This window comes from Microtus oregoni, unplaced genomic scaffold (genome assembly GCF_018167655.1).
Source record: "Microtus oregoni isolate MIOR12 unplaced genomic scaffold, Mior012 000014F_ref0000157, whole genome shotgun sequence".
NCBI lineage: Eukaryota > Metazoa > Chordata > Mammalia > Rodentia > Cricetidae > Microtus > Microtus oregoni.
Window position 1 is genome coordinate 37,706,985 of NW_024543073.1, and position 24,134 is coordinate 37,731,118.

At 40.7% G+C, this 24,134-nt stretch overlaps 1 protein-coding gene across 2 annotated transcripts in view; it reads right to left on the reverse strand.

The window, feature by feature from the left end:
* Ttc37 (tetratricopeptide repeat domain 37) overlaps positions 1 to 24,134 on the reverse strand; it is a 98,507-nt gene that overhangs the window by 49,131 nt on the left and 25,242 nt on the right. For both annotated transcript variants that reach the window (XM_041663389.1, XM_041663388.1), the window contains 16 exons: positions 23,848 to 23,946; positions 23,644 to 23,752; positions 17,189 to 17,329; positions 16,451 to 16,552; positions 14,386 to 14,525; positions 12,085 to 12,171; positions 11,516 to 11,619; positions 10,542 to 10,668; positions 9,831 to 10,010; positions 7,763 to 7,887; positions 6,676 to 6,929; positions 3,332 to 3,434; positions 1,066 to 1,242; positions 828 to 972; positions 600 to 678; positions 450 to 511 (listed from right to left, as the gene is read on the reverse strand). In XM_041663389.1, coding sequence (XP_041519323.1) covers positions 450 to 511; positions 600 to 678; positions 828 to 972; positions 1,066 to 1,242; positions 3,332 to 3,434; positions 6,676 to 6,929; positions 7,763 to 7,887; positions 9,831 to 10,010; positions 10,542 to 10,668; positions 11,516 to 11,619; positions 12,085 to 12,171; positions 14,386 to 14,525; positions 16,451 to 16,552; positions 17,189 to 17,329; positions 23,644 to 23,752; positions 23,848 to 23,946 — 2,034 coding nt within the window. The remainder of the gene's footprint in view (positions 1 to 449; positions 512 to 599; positions 679 to 827; positions 973 to 1,065; positions 1,243 to 3,331; positions 3,435 to 6,675; positions 6,930 to 7,762; positions 7,888 to 9,830; positions 10,011 to 10,541; positions 10,669 to 11,515; positions 11,620 to 12,084; positions 12,172 to 14,385; positions 14,526 to 16,450; positions 16,553 to 17,188; positions 17,330 to 23,643; positions 23,753 to 23,847; positions 23,947 to 24,134) is intronic.

Below are 24,134 nucleotides of genomic sequence, written 5' to 3' on the forward strand. Positions count from 1 at the left end.
GGCTACTGGTAACCCCATAGCTATTCTCAGGCAGGCAATCCAAATTAAACTCAGTAGTTCAATTAAAAAAAAAAATCACAACATAATGGGAGGGGACTGCTGGGGAGATGAAGGGATCAGAGCGAGGGGGAAGAGGACCAGACACATTATGTACGTGTATGAAATTGGCAAAGAATAAACTAAACTCCTCAAAGTAATCCTGACAACCATATACATGTATGCACATTCACATGTGCGCACACACACACATACAATAAATAAATATGGTCATTCTAAAGTGAGAGAGAGTCTGCCTCAACACGGTGGAAGTGAGACCACAAGGCACTCTATAGCACATGCACACCGCACTCACTCATGCTTCCACACACACAAATTAGATGAACTAATTTTAAAAGAAAATTAATACACTGAATTTTGCAGTTCTTTTTGTAGACACAGGGAACACTTACAATTTGTTCTGCCTGGATTGATTTGATAAAACAGTGCTGAGCAAGGGCATAATTTCCAATACCTGAAACATACAGAACTTAAAGTAACTAAACTTTGCTGCCTGAAAACAAGTATCTTGTAAAATAAAGTAAGTGTTGGTCAGTTCTTACCACGGTGACATGCAATCACACCAAGAGCATTCCAGTATAAGTGATTATTGCTGTCCAGTCTCACAGCCTTTTTCAGACACTGAAAAGAAGTTAAAGTAGATTAAATTTTTATTTCTTCCGTATCAGCATAAATAAATAAAATGTGGTTTAATGTTAAAACAAAATGTTTATCAATAGCATCTTTCATAAAATCACTGTGTTTTTAATTTCATAGGAAATTTCTTGTACATGCACAGATTTCTCCAGTAGCTCTGTAAGACCATCCGTGCTGTTGCCTGTCTCTGCTAGATGCTGTGCTTGGCGGTAATAATTAATTCCAAGATCACACCATGTATTAGATGTAGACATCAACTTTAATGCACGACCATAACACCTGCAGAACAATAAAAACGAATGGTAAGGATGCTTTTAGAATATACTGTTCTAATTCAACTCTAAGGCAATGACTGGTTTCTCCGTAAATCACCTTCCTCCAAGATGCAGGAGCTCATCTTTCTGTAGTACTTCTCTTCCTCCCTGCTGACCGAGGAGGACTCCTAGGACATGAACATGCACTTTAGATGGTGAAACAGCATGCAGGCTGGTGCAGGCATCCCCAGCGAGCTTCCAGAGGCAGGACACATCAGCTCGATGTTGCAGTGCCCTGCAAGGAAACACAAAGGCTTTCAAAATTATGTCCCAAAGCTCAGTTGCGTGCCTCTTAGGACTGCATATTCTTAGAACAGAAGAACTTTCTATGCAGTCCTGGATGACAGCAATGACTTTAGTCCAGTTCTGTGCATGTGCCACTAACCACTTAACAGAGCTCTATCCTATCACCTCCTTACTAGGAGAAGAAAAAGATCTGGAAAAAGGAGAAGCAGGAAAAACTGATTATTTGATGTGGCAGAAAATTTTTCGGTTTTTTTCAGATATCTTCACCATGATTATGAAAAAGGGCGGGAACTAAATGGAAAACACTTGAGGACTCGTTTAGGGCAGGTCTGTTACCGGTGTTTCAGTTTGTTTTAATACCAGGGTTCTAGGTGTGCCGTTGGTTTAGTTAATCAATAATCAAGGCAGTGACTTTTTGTTATGAAAGTTTATATCCATGGACTTCCCCTCAAAAGACTAAACAATGTAACAACTATGTGTATACCAATTATATTTGATAGAGTACAGGATTTTCACTGAGGGCAAAAATAAATAAATAAAAATTCCAAACAAGAAACTCCACAAGCCGGGCGGTGGTGGTGCACGCCTTTAATCCCAGCACTTGGGAGGCAGAGGCAGGCGGATCTCTGTGAGTCCAAGACCAGCCTGGTCTACAAGAGCTAGTTCCAGAACAGGCTCCAAAACCACAGAGAAACCCTGTCTCGAAAAACCAAAACAGAAAAAAGAAAAAAGAAACTCCACAGATATACCTGGAAAAGCAAGTAAGAGCCGCCTGGAGAAACGACTCGGAAGGTAAACAGGGTCTAAGGACATGGGAAGGGCTAGTTCCTCTTAGGATGAGAAGAATCAGAGGGCACGTCTCCGCCTTTCTCAGAGCAGCAGCTCACTTTAGGCCAAGACTACACACTGCCATGTCACAGGCAAGCAGACAAGCAGTAAGGACGTCTTCATAGCCTTTCCTACTGCACGGCAGAAACACTAATTATTGCAGGCCCCACTGAAAACCCAACCACTGTGAAAATCAGAAGGAAGGACATTATTCCTAAGATATTTTAATATTGGCACATGTAAGGAAAAAAAAGAAAACAGTAGCAAAGCAATCTTAACTGTCCAAACTCATGTCTTTTCAATTTTTCTTCTTTTTATCAGGGCTGGGAATTCAGCTCAGTGTTATAGCTGCTGCCGAGATGTTACTGAGATTCTCTGAAGTTTGCAATCCTCTTGCCTTGGCTTCCCACGTGGCTGGCTGCATTACAGGCATGCACCACAGACAATCTCTAAACTTGCTGTTGCCTTTGCCACTGGGGTGTGTGCGGGGAGGGGGTGTGAGCATATGAGGACAGAGGCCATCAACCGTCCTGCTCTATCCCTCTCCATATTTCTTTGAAACATGGCAGATGTCTCTCTGAACCTAAAGGTAGGATGGCAGCCAGTAAGACTGAGATTTTTCTGGTCCTGTCCTCCCAAACGCTAAGAGTTACAGGCACATGAGCAGTCACACAACACAAATACTGGGCATCTAAATTCCGGTCCTCAAGCTTGCCCACCAACTGCTCTTCCCTGCAGAGCCATCTCCCGGCCCCTACTCCATGGACTTCTTAGGGCATCTAACACGAGTAACACTTTGCCCTTCTATAACACACTAGATTGAAATCTCCCCGGTTCTCTTCTTACTAGATACATCACATTTTCTTAAGCTTCTCTCCAGGAATAATCTGAAGACTCGTTTCCCTTCACTTCAGCCCATCAGCCTGAAGCAAGCCTGCTGATGAATGAAAAGCGACCTGTGTGTCTGAAGTTCCCTTCTCAACCAAAGAGGCTCTTCTGCTCCATTAGTGACCACTGTTAACCATGTCGCCACAAGGCAGCCATAACAAAGAGCACAACCACATGTCTTTCTCATAAGGGGTAAAATTACTAATGTGTTCGCTACAGAATTAATCGGCACATCTGCTATTCTTCATGTTTGACAGTCTGAATAACTGCTGTATCTAACAGCAGAGACATAAAATTATACTCTAAATTAGCTTTATTATACCACCAAGAACATAAGAGTGCTAAGCAAGGGTGATACAAACCCAGTAAAATATTCCAGCGCTTTTTCCACATAGTCTACCGCCTTTCCGTCCAGAAAATCCGCTAAGGCTGCTTTCGCCATCATCAGATAGCACTCACCCAAACCTGCAGCGATGACAGTTGTGCACATCATTACAATATACAAACGAACGCTTCAAGCCAACTTGAGATAAATCTGTTGATCTTCTACAAAAGCTTCACAGAAAATAGTGTTATAACCTTATTTCTAAATACAGTCTTGACACATTTAAAAAAGATCTCCAAAGTCAAGGTTCTGTGGCAATCAACCTACACTAAGACTCATAGGAAATCATGTGCACAGCACTCTCTTGACATTAATTTGTCTTTGATGTATCCTAAACTAGGGGCAATACTACTCTCTATCAAATGGATTTAGCTATAATACAAATAGTATTAAATCTTCTATGTTAAAATCTATGTAGCAAACTCTACAGTAAAAATTAAATGAAGAAGTAAACTCCTCAAGTGCCTAGAAATATTTAATAGAAGTGAGCTCTTTTCTCTTGAGGAAAGTTTTATAAACAAAGAAAAGGGGAGAGGAAGGTAGAGAAAAGAAAGGGATCCCAAGCTCAAAGTTATATGCTACCAAAACCTACAATACCAACAACTGAAACCTTCATGGTACCTTTTAAGAAGCAAATAGAGGAGCACACACAGTAGCATATATATTAGTGTAGGCTATCTCAGTTGGTAGAACATTAGACTCTTACTCTCAAGGTTGTGGGTTCGAGCCCCACGTTAGGCGCCATTTGTAGAAGGAGCTGTGGGCCACTACCCTGCTGCCCGGCCGCCTGGCTAGCTTATGCCAGAAAATAACACACAAATTGTATTCTTTAAACACTGTTTGGCCCATTAGCTCTAGCCTCTTACTAGCTAACTCTCACATCTTGTTTAACCCATTTCTAATAATCTATGTAGCACCACGAGGTGGTGTCTTACTGGGAAAGATTCAGCATGTCTAACCTGGCGGCTGGCTCCATCACATCTGACCAGAGAGGAGAGGCATGGCAATTGCCTCACTTCCTCCCACCATTCTGTTCTATTTACTCCGCCTACCTAATTTTCTGTCCAATAAAGGGCCAAGGCAGTTTCTTTATTAATCAATGAAATCAACACAAAACAGAAGACCCTCCCACATCATAGTACGAAAGGGTAGGATACAGTCTCAAGAACTTAAGTCGTAGGTGGTGCTCTTCCTTCTATAGCTTAAAACAGGGTTAGGAAGGGCTACTGAAGGGGGAGCTGAAATCAGCTTAACTCCACAACATAGAAAATTGCATTTAAAATAATTTAAGTAAGCTTCTACAACATAATAAAATTATTAAATAAAAAATTATTAGGCTATTCTGGGAATAAAATGTAAAATTATTAAAACATAGCACCATAGAAATTTGCTTGGAAGATCTATTTGGGGCCTATAGCTTTTGCTCTATTTGTCTAAAGGTGAAATCTCTACCATATTACTATTTATGAACTATTAGAAAACAAAACTTGATCTGTCACATTGTATATATGTATGTTTTAACCTCAGTTTAAGACATTTTGTGTAGTGAAACAATTTTAGGGTATATTTTCATATTATTAAAGGTCAATAGTTGTTCAAGTTTGTTGTACATAGATAGATTAGGTTCTTTAGATACATAGAGAGTGTATTCTGCCTAGACAGGTATTCTTCAACCACTTCAAGGATCTGTAAAACATGGCATTTAAATAACTTAGGGTTCTGTTGACATGAGACATAAGTGCTTCTGACAGCACTAATCTATTCCCAAGAAAATGTTGAGCACTGAAGACACTCTACTTAGAGCTTTGGTGTAGGGGGGTCTTCTTTCCATGTGTTGCTTTCATTGGTCAAATAAAGAAACTGCCTAGGCCTTTTGATAAGGCAGCCCTTAGATGGGTATGGTAGACAGAACAGAATTCTGGGAGGAAGAAGACAGTGTGGCAGACGCCATGACTCTCCTCTCCGAGATGGACACTGGTTAGACTCATGCGGGTAAGACACAGTCAAGTGGCAATACACATTAATGGAGATGGTTAAACTAATATGTGAGAGTTAGCTAAGAAGGGGCTGGAGATAATGGGACAGGCAGTGTTTAAATGAATACAATTTGTGTGCGGTTATTTGGGGGTTAAGTTAGCCAGGTCGGGAACACCACTGCTCCTTTGACAACAGAGTTTGTTTTCTTCTTGGCAAAACTGGCCTTTGTGCAAGAAACTGACAATGCCTCAACCATTGACAAGTCACATAGTATTCGAAAATGGATAAGCAAGACTGTCAAATCTTGCCAAGATAGGGTAAAATGGATTTAAAAAATTTCCTGCCTCTAAAAATGATCTGTCCGTTACACTAGGCCTTAGCCAAAGTTGGTTGCTTCAATGTTGCAAAATGAGAATTTGGGTGATTGCTCAGGTAGCTAATTGTCTTCATCATATATTGCTTGCTTTGGAAACTTGCTTTGGATTGTACTACCTGCCTGCTCAAATAATATTATCTCCTTTCTCAGGCCTTTAATGGGGTTTAAGATTACATAGTCATAGGTACTGTACTCTTGTGATCTAGCCAAGCCATTTCCTATACAAGACTTAGACTCCATAGGATAAAATGTTTATTAAAACATTTAGCATACGTTCCTTAATATTGTTTATGTTGATTGTAATTCTAATCTTATATTTGATATCTGTTCTTTTTTTTTTTTTTGATTTTTCGAGACAGGGTTTCTCCGTAGCTTTTGGTTCCTGTCCTGGAACTAGCTCTTGTAGACCAGGCTGGCCTCGAACTCACAGAGATCCACCTGCCTCTGCCTCCCGAGTGCTGGGATTAAAGGCCTGCACCACCACCGCCCGGCTGTTCTTATGTATATTGTTTTGTATCGGGGAGGTAAAAATGGGGGGAGGTGCTGCGTGAGCTCCTTCCATTCCTTCTGCCAATAGCCATTAAGATACCAGCCCACTGGGGTGTGTTCTCTTATACTTTAAAAAAGCAGCAGGAACTGAGCATGCTCTCCCTTGCTTCTGGCTCCCATCTCATCTGCTAGACTCTCTGTTTCCTGTTTGCTATGAGAGGGCTGTTGTTTGGGACGGTGATCTGTATGTTTTTTCCCCTCAAATAAATAACCCTTTTTTATTATCCACAATTCTTAACTAGTGAGGGATTGTTTTGCGGCTTCACAACTCTATATCAAGTTATACAATAAGAAATTCTCATCAGATACTTGCTATTGACTGCATACTTTTCAAGCTATTTAATATAGGTAGGTAGAAAATTTACTTGGGTTTTACAGTTCAGCATTATTAAAATTAAAAAAGAAACTCTTAAAATTACCTTTCAAGGCTGGCACATAATCCTCTTTCTTTTCAATGATCAGCTGATACTGAGCAACGGCCTCTGCATACCTGCCTAGGATCTGCTGTATGGCTGCCACTTTAAACACACTGTAGGTGGAGTCTGGGTTCAGCTCACTGGCTCTGGTGAAAGACTTCAAGGCTGTCGTATAGCCTCCCCTGCTCAAGTACGCTTCTCCCAAGGATTCCCAACAATTGCAGTCCTTTGGGTCTGCCCTTAGTGCCGCCTGCAAACTTAACAATTAAGAAACAGTGAAAAAATTAAAAGGAATAATTACTACACCAACATCTAAAATCATCCACAAGTCCTCTGATTTGTAAAAGTGATACTTAAAGCAGTCTTCCCCGCTTTCTTTTACAATTTGAGTATTTTTAATGGTAAGAAGATTTTGTGAAGTGGTTTTTAAAATAGAGCAAAATGCTCTTTGGGGGAAAACCATAGTTTCTTTTTCTTTATTGTTTGACAGAACTCCAGTTTTCTATGCCACCAGGACAGGTAGCCATCAGTCTATCAACCTGTCAATCCTTTTCAAACATCTGAAATACAGGAGTGAGAGGGATACTGATATTTCTGATCAAATGGCATTTCTATGAAAAAGAACAAAATATTTACATCCTAGAAATTAACACATATCAGACACGACTCTATCTTGACTCAATTATATTTTTACTCTGAAATACAGTTCAAGCAAAATGACTAAAATTAATCACACATGGGCCTTTCCAAAACACCCTTCAGGCTGACATGATCTCCCCTGCTACCTAAGCCAACCAATGGTAGTGTAGCAGCAGCATAAAGCTCAGCTTTTTATTACTGGCATGTCTCTCAAGGGGCCTATGCACTATGATGTCAACAAGACTTCAGACTAGCTCCTCAACAACAGTACATGATTTGGTACCCTTTAAATTCTAGTACCTTGCAGGCAATAAGCACCCAAACAATAAATTTTGTTATAGTTCTCTCAAAGTGCATCTTGCTTAGAGGCCACGTCTAAAAGTCACGTGGCTATCAAGGAACTGTAAGGAAGCACACACGGTTTGAATGTAAATGGGATGAGTTGTCTTACTCGGCCACGGCTTGAGAATGTTGACCAGCTCTCAGATGGTACAGGCCTCGCCTCAGCCAGGCCCACTTCGCTGCTCCGGCACTTGCCTTTTGAGTTACTGCTGTTAAGATAGCCAAAGCAGTTTCCTAAGAGAAAATATCAATGTCAGGAACATCAAATATAAAAATACACAATTATGAAAAAAGCATACTTTCACTTCCCACTTCTGATTTTTTTTAAATTTATAATGAAACACAAAAAACTACTGTTAATAATAAAGGAAACGCTGGAACTAGGGACACAAGCACTAGGACTTGAGGTCTGGCCCCCACATCTCCAGAACTTGTGTAAAAAGATAAAAAGATGGGGTGGGGAATGTTCCTGAAACCCCAGCACTGTGGCCTGTGGCGGGGCAGAGGGAGAGAAGGGTGGACGGAGACAGACAAATTCCTGAAGTGCACTGATCTAGCTGAGTCGGTGAGCTTCAGCCTCAGTGAATAAGCTCTCTCAGAAAGTCAAAGTGGAAAGTTCTTAAGAAAAGACACCTGGTACTGCCCTCTCTCAGGGTGATATAGATATGATTAATTTGCATTGGTATAGATCTTGGTTTATTGATGCAAATTTAAGGTCAATCTTGTTATATGTATAATTTTGCTCTTGATTAAGGTGTCGTGATTATGTAGTTCATTTAAAAATGTAATGTATAATTAAGAAATATAGGTTAATAATCATCTATAATAGTCAAGCTTATAGTTGTGTTAGATTTTTTAGATGTATAGAGATATATTTCAGTTAGATAGGTATTCTTCAAATCTTTCAGAGACCTTCAGAATATGGCATTTAAAATGTTTAAGAACTTAAGACTTTTCATGACAGTGAGACATGTCTGTTCCTGGCAGCACCAGTGACTTCAAGAGGAAGAGGGACATCAAAGAGGCTCCTTATGGAGTTTGCTAGCCATTTGGGCAAGAAACTGCTCTTGCCTGGACTGCTGAACTGGACATGCAGGACCCATAGAGAAATGACAGCTGAACTTGCCTAAAGGTGAGATCATCCTTCAGGGTTCCTGCTACACAAAAGAGTCTGCTAAACATTCTGCAAGACACAGAAGAAAGTTACTGACAAACTGCCAATATAGGTGTAACTATCTTTGAAGTTTCCTGTTTCATGGAAAAGTCTGCCAGATACTATGGGCCAGTAGGCTAAAGATGTATGCTCCAATGATACAGAAGAACTTTGGGTGACTGTCCAGGCAGTGAGATGTCTCTGTCAATTCTAGAGTTTTGGAAGTTGCTTACAATGTACTTCCTGTTTACTTAGGTAATATTATATACTTCTGGAGTCTTTGATGGAGTTGAAGAACATAGTCTTCCTTAGTTATGAAAGAAGATAAAATAGATATAACTGTAATTCTTGCATGATAACTGTTTTGTTGTATGTAATTTTACTATGTTAAAGATAAAGCCTTCTTTTTTATTTAAACAGAAAAGGGGAGGTGATATAGGTTTTCCCTCTGTATGCTGTGATTACCATTAATGAATAAAGAAAACTGGCTTGGCCTGTTGATAGGGCAGAACTTAGGTAGGCTGGGAGGAGGAAAGGCTGAGTCAGAGAGGTGCCGTGGATCTGTCACCAGAGATAGACGTGCTGAGACTTTGCTGGTAGGACACGACCTCATGGTGATATACAGATTAATAGAAATGGGTTAACTTAATATGTAAAGGTTAGCCAATAAGAAGCTAGAGCTAATGGGCCAAGAGGTGATTTTTTAATACAGTTTCTGTGTGATTATTTCAGGGCCAAGCTGCCAAGAACCAACGAATAGTGCCCTTCTCCAACACTATAGAGGACATATATGAATACCATGTGGACAGGTACACAGCCATGTAAAAGTACACACAGAAGAGTGACAAGGAATTTAGTATCTGCCAATGAGAAGAAAAAGTAGCTTATAAATAAGTGCAAAGATATTTCTATTTTACCTACAAAGAATAATGAAAAAAAAACTTTCAAGAAAATATATTATAAAAACATCCCAATTTATATACTGCCATAAAAGACTAAGAGGCAGAGTGGCCATAAGACAGACCGTGTCTTCAAGTTCCACACTCAGGTCGACGGCTGCTGCTCCGGACTCAGCATCGCTGCCATCTAATTCAAAGGCTTTCCTGTAGCATCCGCGAGCTCTGCTTCTGTCTCCAGCGACAAGGCGGTAATAATGACCTAAATAGCAGAAAACTTTACCCATGTATGTGTCCAGTCTTGCAGCCTTGGAAATAAACGTTGACAATGGAATAGTAAAAGGTTATATTAATACATATTAAGAATGTAGTACACTGATTTAAAAAAGAAACTATTTTATTGAAAATAATATGCCAAAAGAATCTTTTAGTGTGATATTTAAAACAAACACAAAAGCTGCTCCACACTGCCTATGGAAAACAAACACAAGGTAAAGCTAGCATTTCTTTGGTAATCAAATGAGGGATTACAGCCATTGTTAAGTTAATATGCTCCCTGAGACTCTATATCCATAAGACTACAGAGGCCTCAGCTGAAATAGCACTGCTTCCACAGCCAACATGTCTCAACTTCTGTAACAGAGACTTCTGAAGCTGACACTTTTATACTTTCATAATTTTCATATAGAAAAAAAATATTCTCACAAAACCTCTTCTATGAGAAAAGAAATGCAAAATGATTCTTTAGTAAATAGTAATTTTAAATAACTATTCTGTTGGCTATTTGACTGTACAACAAATCAACTTTAACAAAGAATTTGGTAGTAGCACTGGCTTACCTTCAGAAAATGGGCAAGAGCCTTTGCTTTATCTTTTCTTGTTTCTTCACCCATGAACCAGTATGTCAACCCAAGCTGATAATGATATTCAGCAATTTCGGAGTCTTTCTCAAGTGCTCTCTGGAAACTAAATAACCAAGGGGGAGCGGAAAGAAGTATTAAGTGTGCGTGTGAATCTCTCTCTCTGTGTGTGTGTGTGTGTGTGTGTGTGTGTGTGTATCCCTCTCTCACTCTATCTCTGTGTATCCCCCCTCTGTGTGTGTGTCTGTGTGTATCCCTCCCCCCTCTCTCTGTGTATCTCTCTCTCTCTCTCTCTCTCTCTCTCTCTCTCTCTCTCTCTGTGTGTGTGTGTGTGTGTGTGTGTGTGTGTGTGTGTGTGTAAAACATAAGGGACTCCAAGGCAGAACAATCAAGTTAGGTGATTCAAGAATCCCATATCTAGCAGATGAGGAGATGTCCCAGGGTTAAGCACCTGCTGTTTTTCCAGAGGACCTGGGTTCCCAGTACTAACAGGAAAGCCCCAAATTGGAACTCCAGTTCCAGAGGTTGTGACACCAAATTCTGAACTCCTCAGGTATTAGGTACACATATGGTACACACACATACATGAAGGCAAATCACTCATACACATAAAATAAGTCTGAAAAAATTCCCAAATCTAAAACATTTCACTACTTCAGGATCTAGACTTTAATAAACAAAAAATGATATTACTGAAAGAAGAGCTTTAAGAAGCATAGTGACCATTTAACACTACACATATTCAGAACATATACCAAATATTACACTCTCTAACTAAACATTATGATCAGCTAATTAGACTAGGAATCTATCACAAAAAAATGTATAGCTCCTATGCTACAAATGAAATGAAACACACACACACACACAGTGGAACTTCATTATAGCCACGTCAAATTTTTAAGAAACAGCTGAGATATGAATGGAGCCCCAGGCAATCTATATACCCTCACCATGCTTCTGCTTGCAGATAGTCCTTCTTAGAAAAATGAATCAAGCCCTCAAGTGCGTGGACTTCGGCCAGGCCAGGGTAAGAAGCTTTAAGGTCTTCCATGATCTGTCAAGAAGATACCTGTCAATTCCATATCTCATTAGAAACAAACGGGGGGCTGGAGAGACAGCTCAGCGGTTAAGAGCACTGCCTGCTGTTCCAGAGGATCCAGGTTTGGTTCCCAGCACCCACGTGACAGCTGACAACCATCTACGACTCCAGCTCCATGGGATCCAACACCCTTCCCTGATCTCTGAGGACCCCAGGCATGCACATGGTACACAGACACATGCAGGAAAACCACTCATTCACATACAATAAAAAATTAGTTATTTTTAAATGGGTTTTGACTTTTATTTCTCAGTTTTTTTGTTTAGTTTTCATTTTATATTTTGTTTTACTTGATTTTGGGTTTTGGGGACCAAATCCAGGGTCTTACACTTTGTAGGCAAGCACTGTAACAGTGAACTAAACTCCTAGAACTTTCTTTTAGCCTTTAAATAATGTTCCATTTGAAATCAAAGCACCAACCTTCGCAGACTTGTCTACAGCGCCTGTGTTCAGATGAGCCTGGCCTTGAAGAACCAGCAGTCGTGGGGTATTATCTGCATCTGAAACCTAGAAAATGATTGACAGCTGCTACAAGTCTCTCCAGAAAGCTGCAGGGGTGTCTGTTCTGCTTAAAGAACAGACACGAATGAGCTGGTTATGACAGGTGTAATCCGAGTTCCATTGCTATCCAGATTTTTATTCTTTAATCATTTAATTGGAGAAACTTCAAATACACAAGAAAATTAAAGACCAGTGTAACAACCTTATAACATACTCATTATCCAGGTACAGAATTATAAACTCATGTTTATAATGTCTGTCCAAGTATATATCCAAACCTTTGCCATACCTTTCAGATGAAATTATAACAAATATCTGGCATTGTAATTCTCACCTGTGATATTTCAGCATGCATATTTAAGATAGTCATTTATAAATGGCAAAAACATTATAATTCTCAGACCCAAAGACAACCATGCAGCTTTCATATGATCAGATTTCCTAGTTGCCGCAGGAAGAATTTGAGCAACTTATTTTAGCCAAAATTCAACTAAGGTACATATATCTCAATAAGAAGACAGTTCTCTTAACTATCTTTTATCTCCAGGGTCCCCTTCTGTCTCTCTGCTTTCTTTTTTGTAACTTAACTGTGAAAACACAGACCATTTGTCACAGTTTCACAAAGTCAAGACAACTGAATGTGTTCTCATGGTGTTTGATACTCTCCTGGTCCCTGTATCAACAGGTAGGGCTGGACCTGGTCCAGCAACAGTATGCTATGTGTGTTTGTCATGGTTGTGTTGGGCTACCATCTTCTCTGTGGAAGTCACTGATTCTCAAGGCCTACATCCATCCATTCATTTATTAAATTATAAAATGACTTCTGGTTGATCACTGCTCTTTCCACTCTCACCTGAAATAGTTAAACCTAGAGGAGCTTGTCCTCCCTCGTCACCTGTTCGGCTATCTCAAAGAGCAGTTAGTAAGAGAGGAATAAATGTTCCCTAATATCAGCCCGCAAGTCGCTTTCGCAAGCTTGCTGGGATCTTTTTCTTCGTGGTAGCATCATGCACACCTAAATTCAGACATATTTAATCAGTGTTTCTCTTCGGCATATGTGCTGCTGCCCTCAGGGGTCAGCTCCTGTGTGTGTAGTGTGGCCCTTTTACGGGGTCTGTTTTCTAGCATAACATGATATTTATGATCTACTTACAAATTTTCTGTCTCAGATATGAACTCTTACATTTAAAAAAAAAACTTTTCATTATGCTTTTTGTATATGTCAAAAAAAAAGGTACTGGAAAGGTATCTATAAAACATCTAAACAAGACAAATACTAAAGACAGACAAGTAAAAAGTACAGTATTGAGTTTTGGGGGGTTTTTGTTTTTGGAGACAGGGTCTCACAGTGTAGCTCATAGCTCAGGCTGGCCCAGAATTCATAATGTGTCACAGGTTGGCCTTGGACTCATGGTCACCTTTCTGCCTGAGCCTCTGTGCTGGGATTACAGGCATGAACTAGCACATCTGTGAACCACAACATCCTGCTACATAGGAGTTCTTAAAGGAGGCCAGCAGCTGCTGTTACTTTAAAGAAAACAAAAATGCAAAATCCTTTGAAATATACAAAGCAATGATGAAAAAAACTGCAATAACTAATATATTTGACAAAACTCTTTAAGAGACAATGTGGCTAAAATTCTTGATCTGCCGGTTATGTTTTCAAATTAAATCAAAAGTCTTAAGAAAACAGTTTGCCAATTAAAAACAAAATCAACATTTGTGGAAAAACCGAGCCTTACGTTCTTGAACATGAAGCTATGAAGTCATCACTCGATCAGTAATCTGTAAAACATTTCCTGAAGGAAAAAGTTAAAGCCCTAAATTGTTAATAATCAAGTGTGCTACTGCCATAAGACATAAACAAGATGAGAGAACAGGCACTAAAATCAAACAGAAAATCTTCACCTAAGATACCGCCTGAAGATCCAGATGTAGAACTCTCAGCTCCTTCTTCTCTAGCACCATGTCTGCCTGTGTGCTGCCATGCTTCCTGCCATGATGGACTAAACCTCTCAACTGTAAGGCAGCCAATCAAATATTTCCCTTTATAAGTCTTGCCATGGCCATGGTGTCTCTCCGCTGCCATGGGAACCCTGACTAAGGCGAGCAGGTTCAAGAGTGTGGAAGAGTTAACCAGAGTATAGACACAACTCGGAATTTATGATGTAAGCATTTGGCAGGGAGAGATGGCTGAAGAGGAAAACTCAGACCACCTACCTGATCGAGAATGCGAATTGCTTCCTCTGAAGATTCACAATCGGAGAGTTTAAGCAAAGCCTCTGCTTTCAGAAGAAGACAAAAATTCTTCTGATGATGACGGCCACCTGCTGCACCGTGATCATCTATGTTCTTAAGTGCTGATAAGATTGAGGACATGGAAATCAATCTCCATTTCAGTTTGCTTGCTATTTATGAATGACAAACAGTCAAAGAGGCAGCTTAGAAAATAATGGTGTTTGCGCAGCCTGACAACCTGACTTCAGTGAGTGCCAGAACTAAAAGATAGAAGAGAACCAAATTCTGGCAACTGTCTTCTGACTTCTACACTCATGTAATGGCACGTGCACAGGTGTGCATGCACACATACACAAATCATTAAATAAATAAATGTGCACAAAAAAACTTTTAAAGAATGACATATGGGAATAGAGAGATGGCTACTCTTCCAAAAAGCCTAGGTTTGACTTTCCAGCACCCACAGGGCAGGTTACAACCACCTACACCTCCAGCTCCAGGAGATCCCTTCTTCTGACCTCCACAGCACCCATGAACACGATGCACAGACATACATGTGGGCATTCCCATGCACATAACATGAAGTCAGTCTTAAAAAGTTAAGATTTTCTTTCAAAAACAATAACATAATACATTGCAGATACAGTAAGCAAAATTTCTAATATATATAATATATATTATATAGAGAGATAGAGAAAGAAAGAGATGAATAATCCAATCACAAATAAACTTTCTCTTATATTCTTCTAGAAAGAGCTGAATTTAAAACCAAACACATGAATTTAAGACTTCTATTTTCACACGGTAGGAATAAAATTGATGGTGCTTAAGAATATCGCTGGCTAGTCCAGATTTATCCCATGCTTTTTCAGACCTAGGCCAGCTGGCCTTGGTGAGTTCGCAATAGAACATCCCCATTGTCTTAGTGTGTGGGTGCACCCCTCGCGGTCCTGAGTTCCTTGCTCGTGCTCCTGCTGAACATAGCGGACAATGAGGAATACCAACTAGGTCAAAAACAAAGAATCATCTCTCATCTTTATTCATGGCATTAAGAAATCATGAATTTTGCATACAAATGGATGGAAATAGAAAACACTATCCTGAGTGAGGTAAGCCAGACACAAAAAGAGGAACATGGGATGTACTCACTCATATTTGGTTTCTAGCCATAAACCAAGGACATTGAGCCTATAATTAGTGATCCTAGAGAAGCTAAATAAGGAGAACCCAAAGACAAACACATAGGCATCCTCCTGAATATTAACCTTCAGCAAGCGATGAAAGGAGACAGAGACAGAGACCCACATTGGAGCACAGGACTGAATTCTCAAGGTCCAAATCAGGAGCAGAGGGAGAGAGAGCACGAGCAAGGAACTCAGGACCATGAGGGGTGCACCCACACACTGAGACAATGGGGATGTTCTACTGGGAACTCACCAAGACCAGCTGGCCTTGGTCTGGAAAAGCCTGGGATAAAACCGGACTCTCTGAACATAACGGACAATGAGGACTACTGAGAACTCAAGAACAATGGCACTGGGTTTCTGATCCTACTGCACGTACTGGCTTTGTGGGAGCCTAGGCAGTTTGGATGCTCAACTTACTAGACCTGGATGGAGGTGGGGGGTTCCTTGGACTTCCCACAGGACAGGGAACCCTGATTGCTTTTCGGGCTGAGGGGGGGGGGGGGACTTAATTAGGGGAGGGGGAGGGAAATGGGAGGCGGTGGCTGGGAAGAGACAGAAATCTTTAATAAATAAATAAATTAAAAAAAAAAAAAAGAAAGAAATCATGAAGGCCCTAAACATACCAGAAGGTTCCTTGTTGGAAAAGCAGAACACTGCATCTATGCCCGCACCTTAAAGATGCATTTATCAGCAGACATGCACACAGATCAGGCATTTATTTTCCTCAGTGCCATTTAAATCAACCACAAATTTGAAACAAAATCAAAAGGCTATTTTTTAAAAATAGTCTCTTTCTTAAGTTAGATGAAAGCAAACAGCATTTGTCCTCCTACATACAAACACAAAGTACATAAGAATACCTTGGTTGCAAGAAAGAATAGCTTCCTTAGGTCTGTGCACTTTGGCTTGGGCTTCTGCTAGATGATACCAGCCGGTTATGCAAAGAGGGCTTTCTGTCAAGCCTAGGATGGAATAATCATAAATACCATGGGTTCTAAGAGTCGACCCCAGGTCTTCATGTTCACAAGACAAGCACTTGATTGACACATCTACCTTCCCAGCCCCATGCTGCCACAGAAAATCTAAACACAAGATGACAGTTTCTATGCTTAGAGCCTCTCATGGGCTCCTGCTGTCGTCAGAACACATTGTAAGCTTGTTAACAATGTTTGCAAGGCTGTGTTCAGCCTCACTTCCTATCCTTTCCCGTACCTACACACCATCCTCAAATCTTACTGCACTACCCGAAACAACAGGTTTCCTCTCAGCTCTGCTGCTCCACAAATGCATTCCTTGACCAGTGTCCTCCCACTCGCTCCAGCTGCCTTCTTCACTCTGTCAGTCATATCTCAAATAGAATGTAAGTCTCCCAAAAAACCGCCACACCTGAGTCGACTAAGCCAAGCCTCTCTGTATCTAAGCTTCCTCAAAGTATCCCTACCGTACAAAGAAAATCACCAGGACACATATGGCTGAACTTTTCCCTGCTCTTGAGAAACTCAAATTTAATGAGCAGACTCCAGAATATGTGTGTTCATCTTCCGTTTCACTTTGGTTTATTTCCTTACAGGAAGGCTGAAATTGTAGTCATACATTACCTTCCGTTAGGTGATTAACAGCATCTTCATACTTCTTGTCTTGTAAAGCTTTAACGCCTAAGCCAATGAGGCCTGGACCACTTTTTGAATTCATTTCCACTAGTTTACAACAATACTGCTGTCCCTCATCTGTCAGACTCCCTGAAATTAAAAGAAAACATTATTAACATTCATATATATATATATATATATATATATATATACTAAGTATACTGAATTCTCAACTACCATACCCATATACATAAATTTCAAAAGCTTCTTCATACATACTTTACTAAGTCCTGATTTAAGGAAATAAAAACTTAAATAAAGCAGCAAATATAGAAGATAACATTACTTCATCAACACGCTTAAACACTGGAAGTTAAATCACTTTATATACACACGTACTCTGAAACTGAATTCATGCTCAAAGGTTCTGAAGAAGAACTATGGCCCATGGCTTGCCTCAGCTTTTCCTTTCAACTCTCAGCAGTAGCACCTATTCAGCCGTATCACTTTGGCACACGCATGAAAGAAACGGAGTATCTTATTGTTCCCTCAGGGCGATACTGCACAGCTAGAGGCATGGCAGCCAACTCTGACGGGCTTTCCCAGCATCCTGGTATCAGAGGACACCAAATGAAGACTTTGTCGCAGTTTTTGTAGGTTTACAGGGCTAGCAATACACTCCACATATTTTTACCAAACTATTCTTGTGTATATAATTATTAGGCTTATGTATTAATTACAATGCTGCAATAACCTTAATTTATTTTTGTAAAATAATTTCGGTTAGAAAATATACATTTTGTTATAATTCCATTTTCTCCAACATAGAAGTTCATATGCACCCCAAGTGAAAAATGTTATTTGTTTATAATTAAAGAGGAACATTCAACACTTTAATAAATCACACAGGAAAATTCTGAAAAAGTTACTAAGACAGACAACTTGTTAAAACAATAAGCAAGGGGAATAAATATAATTAATATTTTAACAGACTTGCTTTTTAACATCTATTGTGAAATAGATATATGAGCAAACCACATATGGGATCTCTGATTCAATCACAGATATTAAAAGTAAATTATCTATATAATGCCATTATATTTCGATGTATGCATTATATTAGATGTATATCAATGAATAATCTGTAAGTAATGTTACATACATTTCTGTCCCTGACCAACTAAACTAACCAATCCCTAAACAGAAAAACTCCCTGGGAAAACTCCGTCCCTAAGAAGCCCTAAGCCCCTCTGCCTGTTGAGTTCCAGGCTGTCCTTTCCCACCCTGGCAGAGGCAGTCACTCTCCTGGACTCCTCCTTCCCAGAGAAATCTCTTTCTTAAGAGTCTTGGTGAAGACTTTAATTCACCTGTGCAGATAGAAGAACCTTGCTGAAGGCCAGCTGGATTGGGACTGATGGAGCATGTGATCAAACCGGACTCTCTGAATGTGGCTGACAATGAGGGCTGACTGAGAAACAAGGACAATGGCACTGGGTTTTGATCCTACTGCATGGACTGGCTTTATGGGAGCCTAGTCTGTTGGATGCTCACCTTCCTATACCTGGATGGAGGGGAGAGGACCTTGGACTTCCCAGAGGACAGGGAACCCTGACTGCTCTTAGGACTGAAGAGCAAGGGGGAGGAGTAGGGGGTAGGGAAAAGGGAGGAGATGGAAATTTTTAATAAATAAATTAAAAAAATAAAAAACCAAGAATCATAAAGTAAAAAAGAAGAAGAAGAAGAAGAAGAACCTTGCTGAGACAGCCTTTAGAGAACTGAGCAGAAGAGAAGACCCTTGCTGTGATGTTCCCTTAGGTGGGCTGAGCAAGGCTGGGCAGAAAAAATAACAACTTTCTGCCAGACCCTAAGGAGATTGCTACATTTCTGCAGGGGCTTCCCCTTTAGGAGAGTGTGGCAGAAGTTAACATCTGAAGAAGCAGACAGATCTCTTAGGACAGTCTTTAAGCAGAACAGAGCAGAGCTCAGCTGTAGAGTCTCTCTAGGAGAGGAGCAGGATTGCTATATCCTGCCAGGAGCCCATCCCCCACCACATCCCAGCTTCAGGTAGCCAGGCTTCCCACTGACAAGTCAGGACACCTCTCCAAGGCTGAGCTGCCCTCTTGTGGTGTCAGCCTCCAGATATCCTATTGCGGTTCTAGGTAGCCTGGCTTCTGGATAAGTCAGGACACCTTTCTGGAACTCCAGGGCTGAGCTGTCCTGTTTCAGCTCCAGCCTCCAGAGCTGTCCTGCTGTGGCTCTGAGTATAGCCTGGTTTCCTGATGGGCTTTAATCCATTTATGTTCCTGTAGCTTTGCAGCTCCAGAGCTGTGCTGCTCACGCACGCTTACATAAACAATTATAAAAAAGCTTAACAAAACAATTTTTTACTTTTCAAAAAGGCAGTCAAGTCCTAAGGCTGCTAAAAACCAAAACTTCACGTATAAATTGATAGATACAAAATAGCTCTATGGAACTCAATTTCCTAAATTATACAACAGCAAAAGGTTTTATTTTGTTTTGAAAATCATTTCTGACATACCAAAGAAACCAACTAATGAACACTAAAATTTTCACTTTTTAATAAACCTAAGTTTTGGAGGAAGAAAAAGTAGAATTTGATGGCACTCATCTATTTTCACCTGCATTTTCAAATATTTCTAAGACATAAAACCTCGTTGTTAGGAACATTTCCTAACCAAGCCTCTCCGCTGGCACAAAAAAACTCCAATCAAACCAGATTAGACCGAATCAAAAGTGTCCACGTTTAACGAGTGCCACGCTATTGGGTGCCTGGGAGCATGGGAGAGGGAGGGGTACATGGGGGGAGAGGGAGACAGAGGGAGAGCAGACACAAAACCGCAAAACCAGAAACCACATGTCATGTCCGTCCCAGTGTTGTGTTCCCCCACTCCCTGCACGCAAGCCTGAATACTCTTTTAGTGGTTCTGACCCTCCCAGGGGAGGGGGTCAGCGCTTGGCAGGCTGGGAGTTGGAGTCTAGACCAGGGCAATTCCCAGGCCAGGGGCTGGGGTGACACTTCCAATTCAATATTACATTCCAGACTCATTGGATATAAGGGTGTTAGAGGGCTGGGGTCTCACTTTTGACCACTCCTTATTTTTCATTGTCGGTGGTCACACCCAAAGCTTCAGTCGCTAATGCTAGCAAGTGTCTCCCTGGGCCTAAACACAAAACCATAACTCTTAATGAAGTTGTTTTCTGCTTGAATTTAAAGAGCCAAGCCTCTTTGTCCTCTTGTGTTTCAGCTACAATGCAAAATAAATCAAAATAGTTATTTAGAACATACACACACAAAAAAAAAAACACCTTTCAACAATGACAACTCAGAAATTATTCAAACTTCATTCCATGCAGCTCAACAAATGAGTCATGCTGAAAATGGGTCTTGAGCCTCAGCACACAGAGAAAGACCCAGAAGTATGGAATACATTTGTCCTTGCGGGAGAGACACCGTGATTAATTGCTGTAAAGTTCCTGAGGAAGGGTATGCCTCAAGGTTTGGAGAAGCTCTTCATCTCCAGAGGATGACGAAAAGCCAAGTCATGTGCAGCGCTCACTGTCCCAGAACAAGAACTCTGAGTCTCAGCACACATCTGCATGCCTACCCATCCGCCCCTGTTCACCATGCTACAGACCTCCCTCCCAATAGTTCTACAACCCAGGCTGGCCTCAAACTTGGCATGCAGCCAAAGCTGGCTGAACCCTGGATCCTACCACCTCTCCCTTCTAAGTGTTGAGATGACAGGCATGAACCACCACACTCGGCTTTTAAACCAGGTTTTCTTACCAGTCAGTATAATTAATTCTTTCAGGATGCCTTTATTAACTGTCACATACACACATATATGCACACACACACACACCGTGCCCCTTAAGATAAACCAGGGTGTCTTCTACACTAGACAAGTACTCTACCACTTACCAATCTGCTACATCCCAATCCAACTTTTATTTACTATCTCTAAATGTCCACAGGCTGATACTGGGTTTTGTTTAACAGTCAATGTTTTGCACCATTTCATTTATGTTTCTGTTCTCTCCAGCTTACTCTAGAGCAGGATCTAGGTAAACTCTCAGATCCATTTTATTGCAAACCTCAAGGAATGATAGATAGGTACACACTTTGATAAATGTTATGTTGGAAAGCATCTCATGTTTTCATACCCTAATAATTCACATTGGTTGAGGAAGGAATACTAGGGCCATGTTTACCCCCAAACAAGCAAACAAAAAACATACTAAAGATAAATTCACTTACTGAGAAAGCATTCAGCCAGTTTTCCAAAAGAAAATATCCACAAACTCACCTACAGCCTTTACTGTCTGAGCAGACCAAGGAGGGAATGGGGCAAACCGCTAGACAGCTCAGCAGAACTGAAGAGAGAGCAGCCACCAGTCACCAGTCTCAACTGCAACGCTAACAATCACAGAGACTATAGCAATCTTTATATCATACACTGGGTCTTAGGATAAAATTGGAAGAAACCAGATGATTTTGATAAACAAAAACACGTATCTCCTTTTGTGACAGCCTGTGTCCCTGTCTTCCATGTCTCCTTGTGTGATGGGCCCCTTCTGTACTGTATCTTCCAAGGGCTTCCCACAGTATCTGTCCAGTGCAGCCGACCATTCTTGAAGTGGTTCAGAGAGACTACGACTACACAGTCTCTTGCTGCCCCCAGCACACACTTCCCTTCCTCTGCTTCTCCCATGAATTCAGATTGGATCCCTTTTCCTTTTAAACTTCTTGCTACTTCCTCAATTTTCTCCATTATTGTTTCAGTTCAATTACTTTATTTTAAAATAGCTTCACTATTAGTTTTCTTAATCATAAAAATAGTTACTCAGTCTATCATGAGAATCCTTTCTTTCCTGTCTTTGCATCAGGGACCCCCATTGCTCTCTTACCGAACATTTTCTTGGTCCTCCTCCTTTTCTTCCTCTTCTCAAGTCAGCACCGTACAAGCAGCCATCCTCAGCCTTCTAACCCTGGGTCTTCTCTGATGGCAGTCACTCCACCTCACTTGCAAACAAATGATTTCCAAGCTACATGCTTAGCGCTGGTTTGCAGATTCCCATCTACATCTCTGGCTACTTTTACAGCTCCTTTCAAATGTACTTCTCACATAAACCATCATGGTTCTTTCTATATCGGGCTAACTTTTCTGAAGAACTAAAACTTGCAAATAATTTTGCCCTTCCCTTTAAGAAGCTGCTACATTTCCATTCACCTACTCCTTTCTACCACCACCATCATGTTCCCAGTTCATTTATGCATTCTTAGACTGCTCACTGTGGTCAACGTCAGCCCTTCCTAAACATTATTAGCTCGAGCCCTTGTACTTCACATAAAGTAATTCACTTTGTACTTTATGATAGTGGAAAATATTCTCTTTGAGACTAAGAAAACGATCTTACTTGTTAGTGGAACTCTCGACTAAAAGTAAGAGCACTGACCTCCCTCAGACCAGGAAATGATATCAAGGAGTTATCGATAGAGGAGAGGGGGATGGGCAGAATGCAAAGGCCACAGCCTACCCACGATAATGTGGTCATGACAGGCTACTGCAGGTGCTGTCTCCCATTCAGTTCCATCACTGACTGCTGTGACCGTGCTTATGTCAGGAGAATAGAAGCATGTGTGTGAGTGTATCCCAGTCATCATAAAGCACTGTATTCAAACACTGACAAGGACAGAGGATGCCATGAAAAACCATGGTGGTCAATGCACACAAGTACCTGCCTACGTCACAGACATACACACTTCAGATGACCCAGCTCCTCGTAACCCAGCTGTTAACAACCACCTCTTTGCTACCTAAGTACACAGAGAAGCAAGAGTATGTCACACACAACAAGAGACACTCTCCAACATGAATTTACTCTAATTCACTTAGAGACTAACAGCTCACAATACCACAAAAATTTTAAAAAACAGACCATCACTATGGCATTAATATCAACACTGTGAAGCTCAATGTTTCCTTTTCATGGCAGTAAAGATTTGTGTGATATAACCCAACCCAATCAGCTATTCCTTCTACTGCATCAAACTAACCAGGAGGGGAGAATTTCACACACCACAGGTGCACACTTGCCACCTACACCCCGAGACTTGCTAACATCAGACATCTAACATCAGAGAAAGTTCAAGACATCCTTCAAGTCCCACCACAAAAAGACTTCACAACATTGTAAAATATAAAACTAAATAATAACAGAATTTCATTGATGAATCAATAGCTGTATAACCCATAAGTCCTGCATCACTCTACTCTCCTGTATTTCTCAGACTTTCTGTAAATAGCCAACACTACATATTTCTTTTAATGTCCAGAAACACTGATATTTCATACATAGCGAGCACTAAAGCAGTGCTTAATTGATTGCAATATCACTTTCATACAATCACACAGCTCTGGGAAGCAATATAAAAAAATTACCTGACTCAATCAAGTATAAACAAATCACTTCTAGTGGATATTGTTCAGTAGGATAGATATTTATCATTCCTTCACAGGCCTTCTTCAACCTAGTTGTCTCATGAGGGAACTTGAAAATATAAAAGCATAACAAAGTAAATTCCAACAGCAATCAAACATACTGATGAACATTTTCATAATTAGAAACACACAAACATCACTTACTTTAGATAAGCACTGAAGGAAACGCTGATAAAGCCCTTGGTGCTCTTCACTGGGAATGCTGTCCGCTAAGTCCAGTGCGTTCTCAAATGCCATCCACAGCTGAAACACACCACACAGCTGTGATGCAGCATGCTAAGTGAAAACTGCGGCAAGTACTATACTGTATGGAGAGTCCTTTAAAAGCTGGGCAATGGTGGTGCATGCCTTTAATCCCAGCAATCAGGACACAGAGGCAAATGGACCTCTGTGAGTTCCAGGACAGCCAGGGCTAAAGACTCCTTTATAAA